Source organism: Brienomyrus brachyistius, unplaced genomic scaffold (genome assembly GCF_023856365.1).
Source record: "Brienomyrus brachyistius isolate T26 unplaced genomic scaffold, BBRACH_0.4 scaffold989, whole genome shotgun sequence".
NCBI lineage: Eukaryota > Metazoa > Chordata > Actinopteri > Osteoglossiformes > Mormyridae > Brienomyrus > Brienomyrus brachyistius.
Genome location: NW_026043264.1, coordinates 31520 through 46579, shown reverse-complemented (window position 1 = coordinate 46579; position 15060 = coordinate 31520). Strand labels below are relative to the sequence as shown.

At 40.1% G+C, this 15060-nt stretch overlaps 1 protein-coding gene across 1 annotated transcript; it reads right to left on the bottom strand.

Moving 5' to 3' along the window:
• Window positions 1-321: 321 nt before the first annotated feature.
• On the bottom strand, window positions 322-15060 carry LOC125729988 (copine-7-like; the record flags this gene model as incomplete). The annotated part of the gene is made up of 5 exons (XM_049005755.1): window positions 14477-15060; window positions 13876-14039; window positions 10695-11182; window positions 726-908; window positions 322-430 (listed from the first exon to the last, which is right to left on the bottom strand). Coding segments are annotated over exons 3-5 (478 nt in total), but the record flags the coding sequence as incomplete, so codon positions are not given.

The window sequence follows — 15060 nt, the reverse complement described above, 5'->3', positions numbered from 1 at the left end:
GTTCCTCTGCTTATGAATGAGATATGTTCTGAACGGCTGTTCGTAACTTGAAATGTTCATAAGTCGTTATTCAAAATAATTTTAAGGGCATACCAAGAACCAGGGCGCTGGGAGTACGCACGCTACTCTGCTGTACGCTGCGGGAGTAGCGGCCAGAAGTCATACTAGGCAGAACTGGTGCGGACAGGAAACAGGAGCCCAATGAACACAATTTGGACTTGCAGTCCTCTTCGTTTGAAAGTACGTAAGTTGAAAGTTTGTAAGTAGAGGACTGTCTGTATTTCCACTAGCTGGTCATTTAGGCACCGCAAAAGGACAAACCACAATGATGCAGCTGTCTGGTTTGGAAACCTACAGTGATGGTGGACTTTCCAGCATACTTCCCGTATTTCAGCAACAAAGGCTTTACCATCTTCTTCTGGGCCACAATCTGGGGAACACGAGAGATTCATCACAGAATTTCAGAAACATCAATCATCAGTTTCCTGCATTGCAAAGTCCCAAGTAATTATTTGGTAACACTTCCAGAACAGCGCATTTTTGACAACAATTCATTCAGATGTGCATTGAACAATAAGCAGGTTTTGTGATTCATTACACTAATTTATTTCTTATTGGTAGCTGTTCTTCCAGTGGAATGATTTCTGCACTGTTGTGTATCACTGTGTGATTTATTTTGGTGACATGTCACTGGAAGGTGCGGAGGGGCTGCGGTGCTGTCCTACCTGCCCCAGGGTGCACTCCACACCCCCCAGGAAGTCGTCGTCGCGGGTGCCGATGCTGTGCGTGCCATGGATGTCATAAACTTCGAAGCGCAGCTTCTGTACCTCTTCAAAATAATAATCCAAAGTGAAGACCTTCGAGAACACAGGATGCAAGTTGCTCTTGATGACTTCTGTCCTGTCCAGCTGATTCGGGGAGACATAACGTAACAGTCACAGTGGGTTCTTCTGCATGCACAGCAATCAGTTCATGGTGCATGCGTGGACACTGACCAGCCCACTGATTTCGTATGAAACAGCAGTGGAATGGTTCTTTTTTGCTTTATCAGCAGATGAGAAACGGCATATTTTTTGAGAAAGCAGGGTCAAACAGTTCCCTGGAACAAATGGGGGGATAAGGTTGTCACAAATCAAGTGTCCAGTAGTGAAATCACTCTGCTGACCCTGGGATTTGAACCTCCAACCTTCCAATCCTAACCTGCTGAGCCAGACACCACACGTTGCAGCCTTGTAGCTCCAAAGAGCCTTGGGAAGTAAAGTAGCAAGTAAAAAACCAAGCAAAACCATGTTTACATTGCTGTGTTAGAGCAGCAAAACCCTAGACTTGCAGTACATTCTGTTGGTTCTTTGTAGCACTCTGATCGCAGTTTTCATTGTTTGATTCTGATGCCTGTTTTCCCCTTCATAACGTTATATCCAATCTCTGTTCAGAGATATCAATTAAGCATCATATGAATAGCTTAAGGCAACAAACATACTGATACTCATTAATAAGCAATATGGGCTGTTCAATAGTGAACATAATATTAAAAATATATTGACTGTTATTCAACCGTCAATCATCATTCAGCGCATGGCAGGAATTGCCTTTGTGTGTCTCGGCTCAATGAACGTGGATGACATTGTGCAAAGAAGATAAAGAAATGAGCAAGATAATCTGTGAGCTCTCAGTATTTCTGAAAACACAATTTCCTGTTATCACTCTAGGCCAGTGTTTCCCAATCTGGTCCTTGTGGACCCACAGACAGTCCAGATTTTTGCTCCTCCCAGGGTCCCTGAGGACTGGATTTTGGAAACACTGTTCTAGGTGGATCTGGAGCTAAAAAATATAAATGTATGGGATATGCAGGGCCACTCCTGGCACTTTTAACAAATACCTGCATTCTTTAAGAAGAAAAGTGAGATTTAAATCAGCAATGCCGTGCCCTAAAAACACTGACAGCCACAACATCATTAGCACATCAAGCTCCTTCTAGTCCCTCAGAATCCAGGGCCAGCAGATGCAGTGCTTTTCACCTCTACAGACGAAAGCAGGACATGTTCTGGATCATTTGCAGGGTGAGTCATAATTGACAAGAAGCTCCTCATATACAATGGCTGATTCCATGAGAAATGTGTTAGCATAAAGATTACTGTAATATTCATTCTTGATCTGTCATCTGTCTAGGCAGTTCTGCGAACAACGCTTTGTTCATGAGTTTGATGGATGTCACGTAAGTAGCAGCACGTGAAAATTACGGAATCACATAACATGGGAAATGTCTCCAAAAAAGAATCATTCCAGGGTATGTGTGTGTTGGGGGGTTATATTTCCAGGAATAAATGTTATTTTGGTATTGTTTATTAGTCATTAGAGCTGATAGTTTTCCCTACAGGAATTACACATAGGTTTGTATCTTCTATAAAATCAGTGACTGCATTTCTCATTGTCAGTGTTTGTGTTGCATTTTGATAGGTTTGACGTTTGATTATTTTTCTTTGCTAATGTGCAGACTGAGTCAGTTTCCTTCAAGGGATTCATTGACTATTCAGTCAAGATAGCATTTATGTCCATTTTGTGTATTTTTAAAAGAATTTAAAACCTCCACCCAACCTGTTATCTAGTACAGGGTCATGGTGGACAACATTATAAAGTGAAATATTCTGAATGCAGTCCACATTTGTGCCCCCCCTCAGTTCCCCACACACCCCAGCTATTTAGTGTTCTTGAATGTTTGGCTTAGGTGTGCTGGGAGAGAGTGTGTAGGTGGTGTTATCTACATGAACAGTCTCAAACTGAATTTAAGTTGTTACTCTGGTTTCCCTTGTTTTGCTAATTTGCTTTCCCTTTACTGCTACTGTATTATTAGTAGTATTATAATTATTATTACTTTAACATGAAATGTAATTTAAATATAAGAAATGCAATTACACTTTAACATGGCACCAAATTGAATTTGCCTATGTGGAATTTTTTGTGTCAATATTTTAGGCAAAATGCAACTGAGGAACAGAAGCCGGCAACCGAAATGTGCAAAAACAAAAATCACCCAGCAACTCTGTATGGGTATTTTAAAAAAACAATACAATTCAACTGTTATGTACTGCATATTTAACAAATTTTATACTGTAAGATTGCTCTCAGTGGGACAATAAACAGAGACATGGAGAAGAATGGAAGGAATATGACATATTTTAAGACAAGAGTGGAGAGTGATTAAACGAGAACCCCATTTTAGCATTAAGATGGTGAACCAGATGCACAAAATACAAAACTAGAGTTTGTGCAATTATCTTGCATACCATAATATTTTTTTCTGGACAACCCAAAACCTCAAACAATGTTGTCTAAAGAAATTAAATTTAATTCAAATTTTAAATTAACTGTCAATTAAAGGTTAAGTTAAAATTTTATTATTGGAAGTGTCCCAGAGGACAAGGTGAAGTAAGTGTCCATCAAAAGTTCCTCAAGCAGACTGGAGCAGCCACCAAAGGTTAGGCTTCAAAACAAAGGGATATAGAAAAATAAAGAGCTAATTATATAATAATCAGCTCTGATTCTAATAGGTTAATATGGTCACCATTACAGTTCTACATCAGTGTTTCCCATCCCGGTCCTAGGGGACCACCAGGTACTGTAGTGTACATGAGCAAAAACGTGGACTAACAGGGAGCTGGAAGGGGGCAAAAATGTTGACTTTCTGGGGGCCTCCAGGGACTGGGTTGGGAAACACTGGCCTACATGATTTCTGTGCCTTTGCCTTAAGACGCAGAAGAAAAATGTATGTACAGCTAGAGATATAAGCATATGGAAAGCACAGGAAACCGATATAACCAAAGGGTCGACTTACAACCAAATCCTGTATAGGATTTTATTGTCTGATATGAGTGAGTTTCTGTGACAACATCTTGTTTACTTTTGAAGCACATGTAGGTCTGTTCTCATACGTCTTTCGAACATCCTGACTGCATTTTGAACATCTAAAAAAAGGGGAGCAAAGAAATTAATCAAGATTAAAATCAAAGTTAAAATAACTAAGGAAACTGACACTACTTTAGAAAAACATAAAGTTATGATGATGAATGATGTGGCCAAGAGGACAGATGATATGGACCTGCACCGTTCTACACCAAGGGTGTGGGATATGCCAAAGGTAAAGCCCTTTATTAAAAGACCTTATTATAACACTTGAATTTGAGTATAATGTGTGCTAAATCAGTAATCATTTGTTGTCTTAAAACAGAATACTGATAAGGCTGGCCAGTTTGAAAAAGAGACTGATATCAAATCAGCTGTCCCAGAATGATATATGCTAACTAGCTAGCTAGCTAATGTGAGCATGAAGCAATAGTCTTCCAGCTTGAGCATTCCCATCCCCGGTTCGTTTTGCGGTGGGATTGCTCACAAATGCAAGCTATATATTTTCAATGTTTTATGACTCTGTCATGTTCGTGTGCAGTGTTTGGGTAAATCACCTATCGATCCGCCAGTACCATGGATCGTCACCCGGTCCCAACAAGGACAAACATGTCCGTGGCAAGATTCGCCCGTGGCAAAATATTTAGTTTTGAGGGGAAAAAAAGTTATATGTAAAATTTCATTTACATGAAAATGTCATAATTCCCTGTGGTGCAGGGATTCTTTGTGTGCAGGTTTGGTCACCATATCTTAAAAAGGACATTGTGGCCTTAGAAAAGGTGCAGCGTAGGGCCACAAAAATGATTCCTGGTCTTAGAGGAATGTCATACGAGGAACGGTTACTTGAGCTAAATCTGTTCAGTCTCAAGCAAAGGAGACTGAGGGGGGACATGATCCAGGTATATAAGATTCTAACAGGTTTGGATGCTGTTCAACCAAATAGTTACTTCAGCATTAGTTTAAATACACGAACTCGTGGCCATAGGTGGAAATTAGCGGGAGAACATTTCAAGCTGGATTTAAGGAAGCACTTCTTTACACAGCGTGTAGTCAGAGTATGGAATAGCCTTCCTGATAATGTAGTGCAAGCTGAATCCTTGGGTTCCTTTAAATCAGAGCTAGATGAGATTTTAACGACTCTGAGCGATTAGTTTAGTTCTCCCCAAGCGAGCTTGATGGGCCAAATGGCCTCCTCTCGTTTGTATAGTTCTTATGTTCTTATGAATACCCCTACTGCAGACAATTTTGCTCTTATGGGACATTCATTGAGGCAAAAATATAGTGTCGCTTGCAAGGAGACTGTTAGATAACAGAGCAGACAGTGATAGGTTTCTCCTCAGATCATTCAGAGATGAGTATGTAGGTAACACTTATATTCTGCTTTGGTGCAGTTTGCAGTTTTTTTTTTTGCAAACACTGAGAATATTAACAACATGCTGCTTAGAGTGAAATTCAAGGCAGATTAAAATATGTTAAGGAATCTGAGCTGACATTTGATTCCTTCTTTTACGTATGTAAAATATTTCATGCCCCTTAGAACAACATGGACTGTCTTGGAGTCCCCAAGGTCTGGGTTGAGAAACACTGTTCTAGAGCTAAACTGTCCTTCTAAATATCCTCCTTTTGAGAAAAAGGGCAAAGATTCAAACAGGAATGAAATTTAACACATTTTCCTTTAAGCTCGATATAAATTCCTCTGCATTCCTGCTGAGATTCTGCGTCTACCCTTTAATATAGCCATAACTGGATGCATGACACAAACAGCAGCAGACAGCATGTATTGAGATTTGCTGCCAAATGCAACAGAATGCAGCCGTCTTTCAGTATTTTAGGCATACGTCCAAATTTGGAGCCCCCACACACCTGTTAAAGCTTACTGGAACACCATTGACAACGTATTGTAGTACATCATTCCTAATGAGACAGACAGACAGACAGACAGATAGATAGATAGACAGACAGATAGATTTTGGAATAAATACATACATCCATCCATCAATCCATTTTCCAAACCGCTTATCCTATTGGGTCGCGGGGGGTCCGGAGCCTATCCCGGAAGCAATGGGCACGAGGCAGGGAACAACCCAGGATGGGGGGCCAGCCCATCGCAGGGCACACTCACACACAATTCACACACACATGCACACCTACGGGCAATTTAGCAACTGGAATAAATTCACTAGACGTTAATAACTGCATGAATCACTACAGCACTAATGTGAGGTAAGACTGGTTCATAAACATACTTATGTTAAAATTTCATATGCTCCATCTCAGCAATAAAGCAATTAGCAATTTGTAAAAATCTCCATGCAAAAAATGTAAATTTACTAAGCTGTGCAACCCAGCGCCTCATGATACCTTGAATCGTACGTATCTATTTCCCGTGTGACCTACACAACACGAAATCTGACTAATGCAAAAACAGAGAGTGCTGCACCTGTGTGGAAGCCAATCCAAATAAACATAAGGAGTTAAGATGACAAATGATGACAGCATCTGGGGAGAAAGTGATTTCATTTCTGACTACTGAGCAGGGTCTGTTTTAGTTTCATTTTGACTGGCAGCAACAGAAAAAAAAAGAGGAAAAAGGAAAAAAATAAATAAAAATCACCTTTTCCCAGAGTGGAGTGTGAAAAAGGCTCACGCGGCTGGCACCGTGCTCTCTGTGCTGCGAGATGAAGCGCTAGCAGTGTTTCCTGACACATCGAAAGGAGGGGAATCGTCTCTAAATAGTTCACTGCTTTGGACCCGTCTGCTTACAAGGGTTGCAAAGGGCCAAACAAGAACCACAGAAAAGCTCACAGATGCTTCCCCAATCTACCTTTACAGAGAAACTATATATTTAGGCATGTCTTTAGTACAATGGAAATTGCTTAACGATTTCACCAGATTTGCCTCTGTTTTAATAATTTATGGAAGGTCATATCATCCCCGTACACTGACAGTAAATAAGGACTGAAACATTGCTTATTCAGTTATCTGTTTTCTTCTAAAGGTGCATCACAATTCATAGATGCCTTCCTGCATATTACAGCAATGTTTATAAAATGTATCATTCAAAGTATAGATTGGTGAATGTGCTCATTTATAATCACCACAATAGAAATCATCCAGCCACCCGTCTTCCATAAAGCTAAAGCAGAGTTGCACTGAGCATTTACCAGGAGACACAGGGTAAGGAATACCCTCAATGGGAGGTCAGTGCATCGTCAGGATGCACACCCACACATTTAGAGATGCCAAACTGAGGTATTCAGGGGAAATGTGGACAAAGGGGAATGTGCAAACATGAGAATAGATTCCACACACAGATCTAGGCTAGGAACTGCAGCCCCAACAATGGGACGGTCAGGCTGTGGGACCCCCCCTTTAACAAAGCAGATCAGCTTTATGTTTGGCTAGATTGGTACTACAGGGAGGGGGGGAATCTAAAATGAATAAGTGAGCATGCTGGGATGTAACATGGTTTTCCATCCATGCAGCAGATTAGATACATTCCATGAAGAGCAAACTGGAGGCCAGTTCTGTTGCAAGCTGACTTGTAATGATTCTAGAAACTATGTGAACCACTATGGGTAAGATGGAAAGAGCTCTAGAAACAGACTCAGGCAAACAGCAGCGAAACCCACTATTCATCTACAAACGTTTTACTGAACTAGGATCATTAGGCTTTCAGGGTCAGATGCCCATAGGAAGACTTTTTACGATCATTACTATCTAAGGACAGATCATCATTATGCAAAATGGTGATGCATGTTCCTTTACATCAGTGTTTAGTCTCACTGACACTTAAAGTAAGTTCTCAAAAACAGGAAGATCTGCCTAAAATGGATGGAAACGTGGGTAAAAACTGAGGGTATAAAGTGGGATTCCTGCCAAATACTGAGCAAAATTGTGTTAAAAAATGCCTCCCAAAATGAAGCATGCAAATGAGAGAGACACATTCAGGAAAACGAGGCCAAATGAGTGTAAAAACAAAATTACATGCATCACCCAAAAAAAGTCAATACAGACAATTATGTAATTTCTTCACAACTGACTTGTTACTCCTGAATAATATGATTCTCTATCGGAGTGTCCAAAAATATGCTTATACAAATGCCTAATGAAAAAGTAGCACAGTTGTGTAAAATATCACTTGGAGCAGCATCGCACCACAACCGGAAGTGAAAATCAGACTTTGTGGGTTTCAGACGGAAAAACATTGACACGCTGCTTGTGATCTGGGAAAATGCCAGTCTAACGCAGGATCCTACATTCTCTATCACAGCATACATTTCTATGCCATCTGTCATGGCTATGGATATATCATTTGGTGAAGCTGAAAGCCTGTGATGTTCTAATAGACGTGTAGTCCCTCTTGCTTATGTTTCAGATTGTTTCTGAGCCAGCTGAAAGTTATGGAAGACCTTACATGGTATTCAAAACAAGCCTCGGATGTTCCAGTGAGGAAAATCTGGAAAGCAGCATTTATTTCAATGAACACATCACATGACCTGGAAAAACTCTCTCTCCAGTCCTCTCAATTCAATGATGCCTGTCATATTGCAAGCAAAGCATCTCATTGTTATTTAATCTTATTTATGTAAAATGGACTTTTACGTTTATCACTCAGTAAGTCATCTGAATTATTCAGTTTGCCGCAAATGTCAGAATTGGGTAATACGATTGCTTGGAATGGAAATCTAGAGATGCAATTCAATTAATTGATACTTTTCGCTAAATTTGTTTTTTTTTTCCTGTCATTATTTCTTTCTAACACATCATTTCCTCGGACTAATAATGGCAAGTTCTGTATTACCATGCTTCATTATTGCATCATCATTTTTTATCTCAAATAGCAAAATCCCCACAAAGCACTTTATAATAAAATTAAGACACCATGCAAAATTAGACATCGCAACATTGTGCTGTTAGTGGGGATTTTTTTCCTGATGAAGTGATGATAACGTTTTATCAGGGTACACGCCTAGCAACCAGCAAAGAGAGAGAGAAGCACCTCTATATTTTGGACTCCTGCAGCAGAAAATCTAGCAGCTAACTCAATGATCCTATTCTCAATGGGAAGATTTCTTTCTGCCTCTCAGTTATTTACCAAACTGAATGCAGTCTTTCTCAATACTAGTAACTCACTCTCAGCTCTAAAAGATCTAAAGAGAGTTAAACGCTGATGTTCTATAGATGGGACTTGAGGGCTTTGCTCTACACACTGTCAGCCATGAAACTACTGCCCTCCACTTCTCTGTAACCTTCACAGTATGTAACATGCACATTTTATTCATGTAGCAGACACTTTCATCCAAAGCAACATACATTTGAGCAAGCCTGAAGTAATTGGGGTTCTTTTTCAGGGGTCCAATGATGAAATCACTCTGCCAACCCAGGGATTAAAACCAGCAACCATCCAATCACAGGCACAGCAACCTAACCCACTAAGCCACACAACACATCTGTGACCCAAATGAATAAATACAAAGTGTAAATCTAAGCTAAGAACTACTGTTTTATTACTGGCTGATTGAGAGGTCATCCCAAAAACCCACACTCACACCGGCCCTTCATAGAACCGGTTCCCCACCCCTGCTGTACTGGAACAGCTGTTTGGGAAATGGAACTTTCTGGTTAATTTTCCCCATGTGGCATGTTTTATTTGTGTTTATTGACCATGTATTGTTTACGACACACTCATAGCGATACCCAATAATATATGTTTAATCATTTTTGTGGCAGTGTGTTATTCAGTACAGTAAACCATCACTTGGAAGAGAGATGTGAAGTTATGATGCACTTCAGCTCGGGGTAATTTTTCGGCGGCGCTACAACTAATTATTTGGCATCTCTACCAAAAAGCTCATTTATTTTAACGCATAATGGCCACATACACAAGCTGTTGAACTGGCAGGAAGTAACGATGTCCATGATTGGCCATGCTAACACCCTGAGATACTTTGTCAAACTTTATTACATTCCTGAAATCATATCGGCGGATTTTTAGAGATATATGACTTTTTCCATGCAGAAAACTCATTATAGTTCCATGCACTGGTGAAAGAATATATTTTTTAAAAGAGGCAAGATCCTCTTGCAAAGTGCAACTTAACTACTATAATCATCATAATCTTTGAGTAATGGCTAAGATTTGTTTCGCTCTGTGTATGGGAAGTTCCAGCCATTGTAAAATAAAATAACAACAGTATTTCACAGTGTCTTGCTTCTTGCGCGCAATAATTTGCATCAAATAAGGATGATTTAAAGAAGCATTTGAGCCATTAAACATAAAGGTAATTATAATTTTACATTCCAGATGAATAAATCTCAGACACCAGTTCAAATCAATCTATCTCAGCTGATTCAAATTTTAATCATTGAACAGGGATATGCAGCCCTGTTTATTGGCTGAATTGGGTAAAAATTAAACATAAATTATACATATCCATTCCATCTAACCTCTGAACAGGGTCGTGGGTGGAGCTGGAGCCCAAGGTTGTTGCTAAGGCTGTTTAAGGGGGGTTTTTAGCACACCCACATAAACACTAATTAGTTTAAATAGTATATTCTCATTCGTTTCTATTAAAATCAGATACCCCAGTAAAGAGTGGCTCTCCTGATTGTGCTTGTGCCCATGAGATGCCCCCCCCCCCATATATAATATTTAAATGCATTCATGTACAGTGCCTAGGTATCTAATCTCACATTGGGAAACCCACAAGCTGGGTGGAACCCCCAACAAACAGCAGTGATTGGTCAAGGTCTTTGGGTTGAGTCATGTTAATGCGATGTAAGGAGCTCACCTCCGTCCACTGCCCTTGCGCCTGCACCATGAGGATGACACAGGGATCGGATTTATTCAGCGTGTCTCGGTCCAGCAGGGACTTGCAGGAGACGCGCAGCTCTACCTTGGACACACAAGCTGAGGGGACCGTGCTGAGGGCGGCTGCCGGCAAGGCCCGGGACATCAGCTCCTGGGCGTCATTCATCCCGGCTGGGGGTGCGGGAGGACCGAACCACAGGCAAATGGAAGGTCTACTGTCTGGGTCCTGATTGTGGGGTCCTTTTTGTTTTTAGAGCAGTGAGTCAGCCTTGGTAGCGAGAGACCCAGGACCTCCAGAAAACTTACATAGGACTAGTCCGAGGACTTAAGGAGATAAAGCGAAAATCTGGTGGCTTCTGTCAGCTTTTTCAAATCCTGCGTTGTGAAGATAAGGCCCAGTATCTGCAACCTTCAAAACGATGAGGCAGTCCCTTCAGGTGCGGGTCTTCTCAGTTGTGTAGGTCCCTCCTGAATTAGTAGAGATTCCAGATAATGCATGTGATAGACGGCCTATTCCTTTAAATCCACCCTAAAACACCCACCCTACAAAAATTCAAAATAAAGTGCAAATTAATATACATAGTCACACAGATTGTATTGCATCACTATCCTACCATCACTGTATGTGTAATTACTGAAAACATCCACAAATGTAACACAATTAACTAACACAGAGCTAAATCTGTTCAGTCTCAAGCAAAGGAGACTGAGGGGGGACATGATCCAGGTATATAAGATTCTAACAGGTTTGGATGCTGTTCAACAAAATAGTTACTTCAATATTAGTTCAAACACACGAACTCGTGGCCATAGGTGGAAATTAGCGGGAGAACATTTCAAGCTGGATATAAGGAAGCACTTCTTTACACAGCGTGTAGTCAGAGTATGGAATAGCCTTCCTGATAATGTAGTGCAAGCTGAATCCTTGGGTTCCTTTAAATCAGAGCTAGATAAGATTTTAACGACTCTGAGCTATTAGTTTAGTTCTCCCCAAGCGAGCTTGATGGGCCGAATGGCCTCCTCTCGTTTGTATAGTTCTTATGTTCTTAACAGTACACTAAATAAAAGAGATATTTAATATGTAGTTTGTGACCGTTTTCCTGAGCCAGTTCTGATGTATAAAGACATGAAACATGTTAGTGTAAATTTCTGTACCATTTAAAAAGCGATTTAAACTAAATGCCATATCGATTGGAAATATTACTGAGCTTCAAGCATTCCCTTCATCATTTGAACACCACGGTGCATCTTATCACAGATGCAGATCCCTTAGCAGCCATTCTTATTGTGTACATGAATCATTAATGGGTCATTTATCAAATGAATAAAAAAAAAACCTTCCTGTTAACAAAACCAATTCCTTTATAATCTTAATGTTCAACTTCTGGAATTAACCAACCTAGGGTGTGCCGTACAGAAGAACTCACACATTCAAACTGTATAATCCGAGTCTTACTGAATGGACTTGATGTGCTCTTCCTATATGAATCGTGGATTTCTCTACATTTGACAGGAAAATTGTGAAATGCTGTATTGTTTTACTCAGTTCTCATAAGTTAGACTAACGTGTTGTGAGAATTGCTTGGACTGGATTTCACACTCCTTCGTTTTATTCAAACTGAGAATGTATATTAAGAACTAGTTAGTCAACGCTAGCTGCTATCTTTCAGAATGGCTGACGTCCATAATACTGATCGGTCAAGCGCATTGCTGGGTGTCTCGGTATTAGAGCACACGTGGAAGAAAGAGGGCGTGGCACAGCATACATAACGTATATATAGACCCTCTCAAAGCAGATAGTCAGATGGAAGCGTTAATGCTGAACAATGAGTCATCGGGAAGAACTGGCATCGATTTCTTGCTCATCTGTTTCCTATGGATATATATATTTCTACCAAATGTCCGTTTAATACCTAGCACGCATTTTTGAATGACTCATAATTAATAGAAAATGTTCTTCACGATATATAAAAAAGTCTTACATTTTCTAATTCATAGCACGTTTGTGCTCAAATATGTTTTGCCATTTACTTCCTATTAACCACAGTAAATAATAAAAAAAGCATCAACACCATTACCGTATTTCTAGATAATACTGATATCTAGCAGCTACTGTCAAGCCCGTACTGACGGTTATAGCGCAGCTTGCCCGAAAGTGTTCTGGGTACAAACACCCAATTGCAGTCCCCAGACTGCACATATAACAATAAATTCAAAACTATATAACAATACGTTATCATATACATTTGTAATAGTAATTTCAATAACCCCAAGCTACAAGATTCAACAAATGTTTATAAGTTATAACATACTATTATATAGTCAAGCTGGGGAGGTACTATATAAATTCATATTTATAACATTGACGAATTCATATTGTACTAATTTACAGCAAAACTGGGGGAAAAAATGAATCCAAAGTTTGGTTTTGAAGCGCTCTCGTTCAGACCTCTGTTAGGAGTCCTGTTCGTTGTGGCTACCTGGAGTAAATCGTTACACGTAAAATTATAATAATCTCAAAATGACAGGGGAGACCTTTGTTCCTTCATTATTTAAAAATATTCATACTGCGATGTCATGGGGAGAACGTATATTTATTTATGAACGCCCGAAACCATGTAATACAAAAGTAGTTTTTACTCTTTCTAAATTACATCGTCAGAAAATCGTAAAAAAACCATCATTTCACAAGCATTATGCCCACACAGAGAAACTACATTACATATAAGCGTGAAATCTTGTTTTGTGATTTGCCATCAATAACTAAACACCTAAAATGATGATGGTACTTCGGTACGCTAAAAATATACAGTAAAAATACACGTGTCGAATAAATGGAATATAGAGCATCTTAACGAGCAAGAAAAAGCTCATAAGAGGGGAGAAACTTATGCGCTTTTAAAGCTTTAAGTAACTTCGCCCTGTCGTGTTTCTGAAACAATCTCATGCAATTTTACTGATGTTTGCGAAACAGGTTGTTATGCACTCAATATAAACTGATAAAGGAGCTTACAGAAAATTTATACGACAGAAAAATGTACTCTGATTTACTCCCGCCTTAACCTGATTATGAAAAGACAGCACATGCTTAACATTAAATATTTGCTTATGATCATACAGAATTATTTTCCATGCCTTCGTTATTTAGCAGTGGAGCTTACCTGTGATTCCCCTTCAACTTGAGCCCGTTGCTGAAGCCTTTCCCCCATCACCCCTTTAAACTCGCCGTCGGAGGGAGGTGGCGATGGAAGGAATGTGCGATGGACAATGAGAAAGCGCCGCCTTGGCAGTTGCCGCTGCTGTCCGCTAGGGGGAGGCACCAAAGCTCCGCAACGGAAAGCAACAGGGGATGCAATGTTCACTTCAAACATGGACAGAAACATCGACCGTCCACCTGTGTTATAACCACAGGGTGGGGCAATACCCTGGATGGGACACCGGTCCAAACACACCATCACACGCTCTTTAAAATTTTAAGAAGTCCGGTAGCGTAACTGTGTTGTAGAGCTCGATCTCCCGTTGCTCTGCTAGAGCAAATATAGCCTTGAAAAGGAAAATAAAAAGTTTGTGGCGTTTAAAGAGAATCTGCTTCATTAGAAACTTAGTTTCAATGGGAGATTACAGCCAGCCTCTCCAATTAAACGGAATTTATAAAACGTTATTGTTACTGCTGTCAAAGACAGTAAAATGGTACATTAATATTAATGTTTAATCCAACTTAACTGTGTGGTTCCAACGTCACATAGATCGGGAGCTACTTACAAGTGCAAATAAATGCTACAACAATAGGGCCATTTCTGACATCATCCAACACCTTTCCTGGTCTGGGTCGTGGCGGCGGGTAGCCTGGCGTCTATGCAAGCAGCCCAGGACACAAGGCTGGGTGGGAATACCCTGGAGTGATAATATACCAGCCCGTCACAGGGCACATACACTATCACACACAATGGGCATTTTAGACACACGGATTATCTTAACTGCTCGTCTTTGTACTGCGGGAGGAAACCGGCCATGCGAACGCGTGCGGAGGAGCACGAGCCTAACCCCTAACCTCAGAGAATCCATGCTGACGCTTGCGCTACGTAACTCTTATAATAGCAATAATTTACGCTTCTTCCAGTACCCGCGGCTGTATTTGAGGATTATTCTTCTATTATAAATGAATATATTCAAAAACAAATTTGGGGGATTTTTCTGCAGTTAGCAAGTATATTTTAGCATAGTCTACCCCATGGATAATAAAAGAAACACTAATTGCACGTGGCTTGTGTAAATGTATTGTTTAAAAAATATTTATGTTAATAATCCCCGAACACATTGGATTCGGTGTTTAATTGGGATGTTTT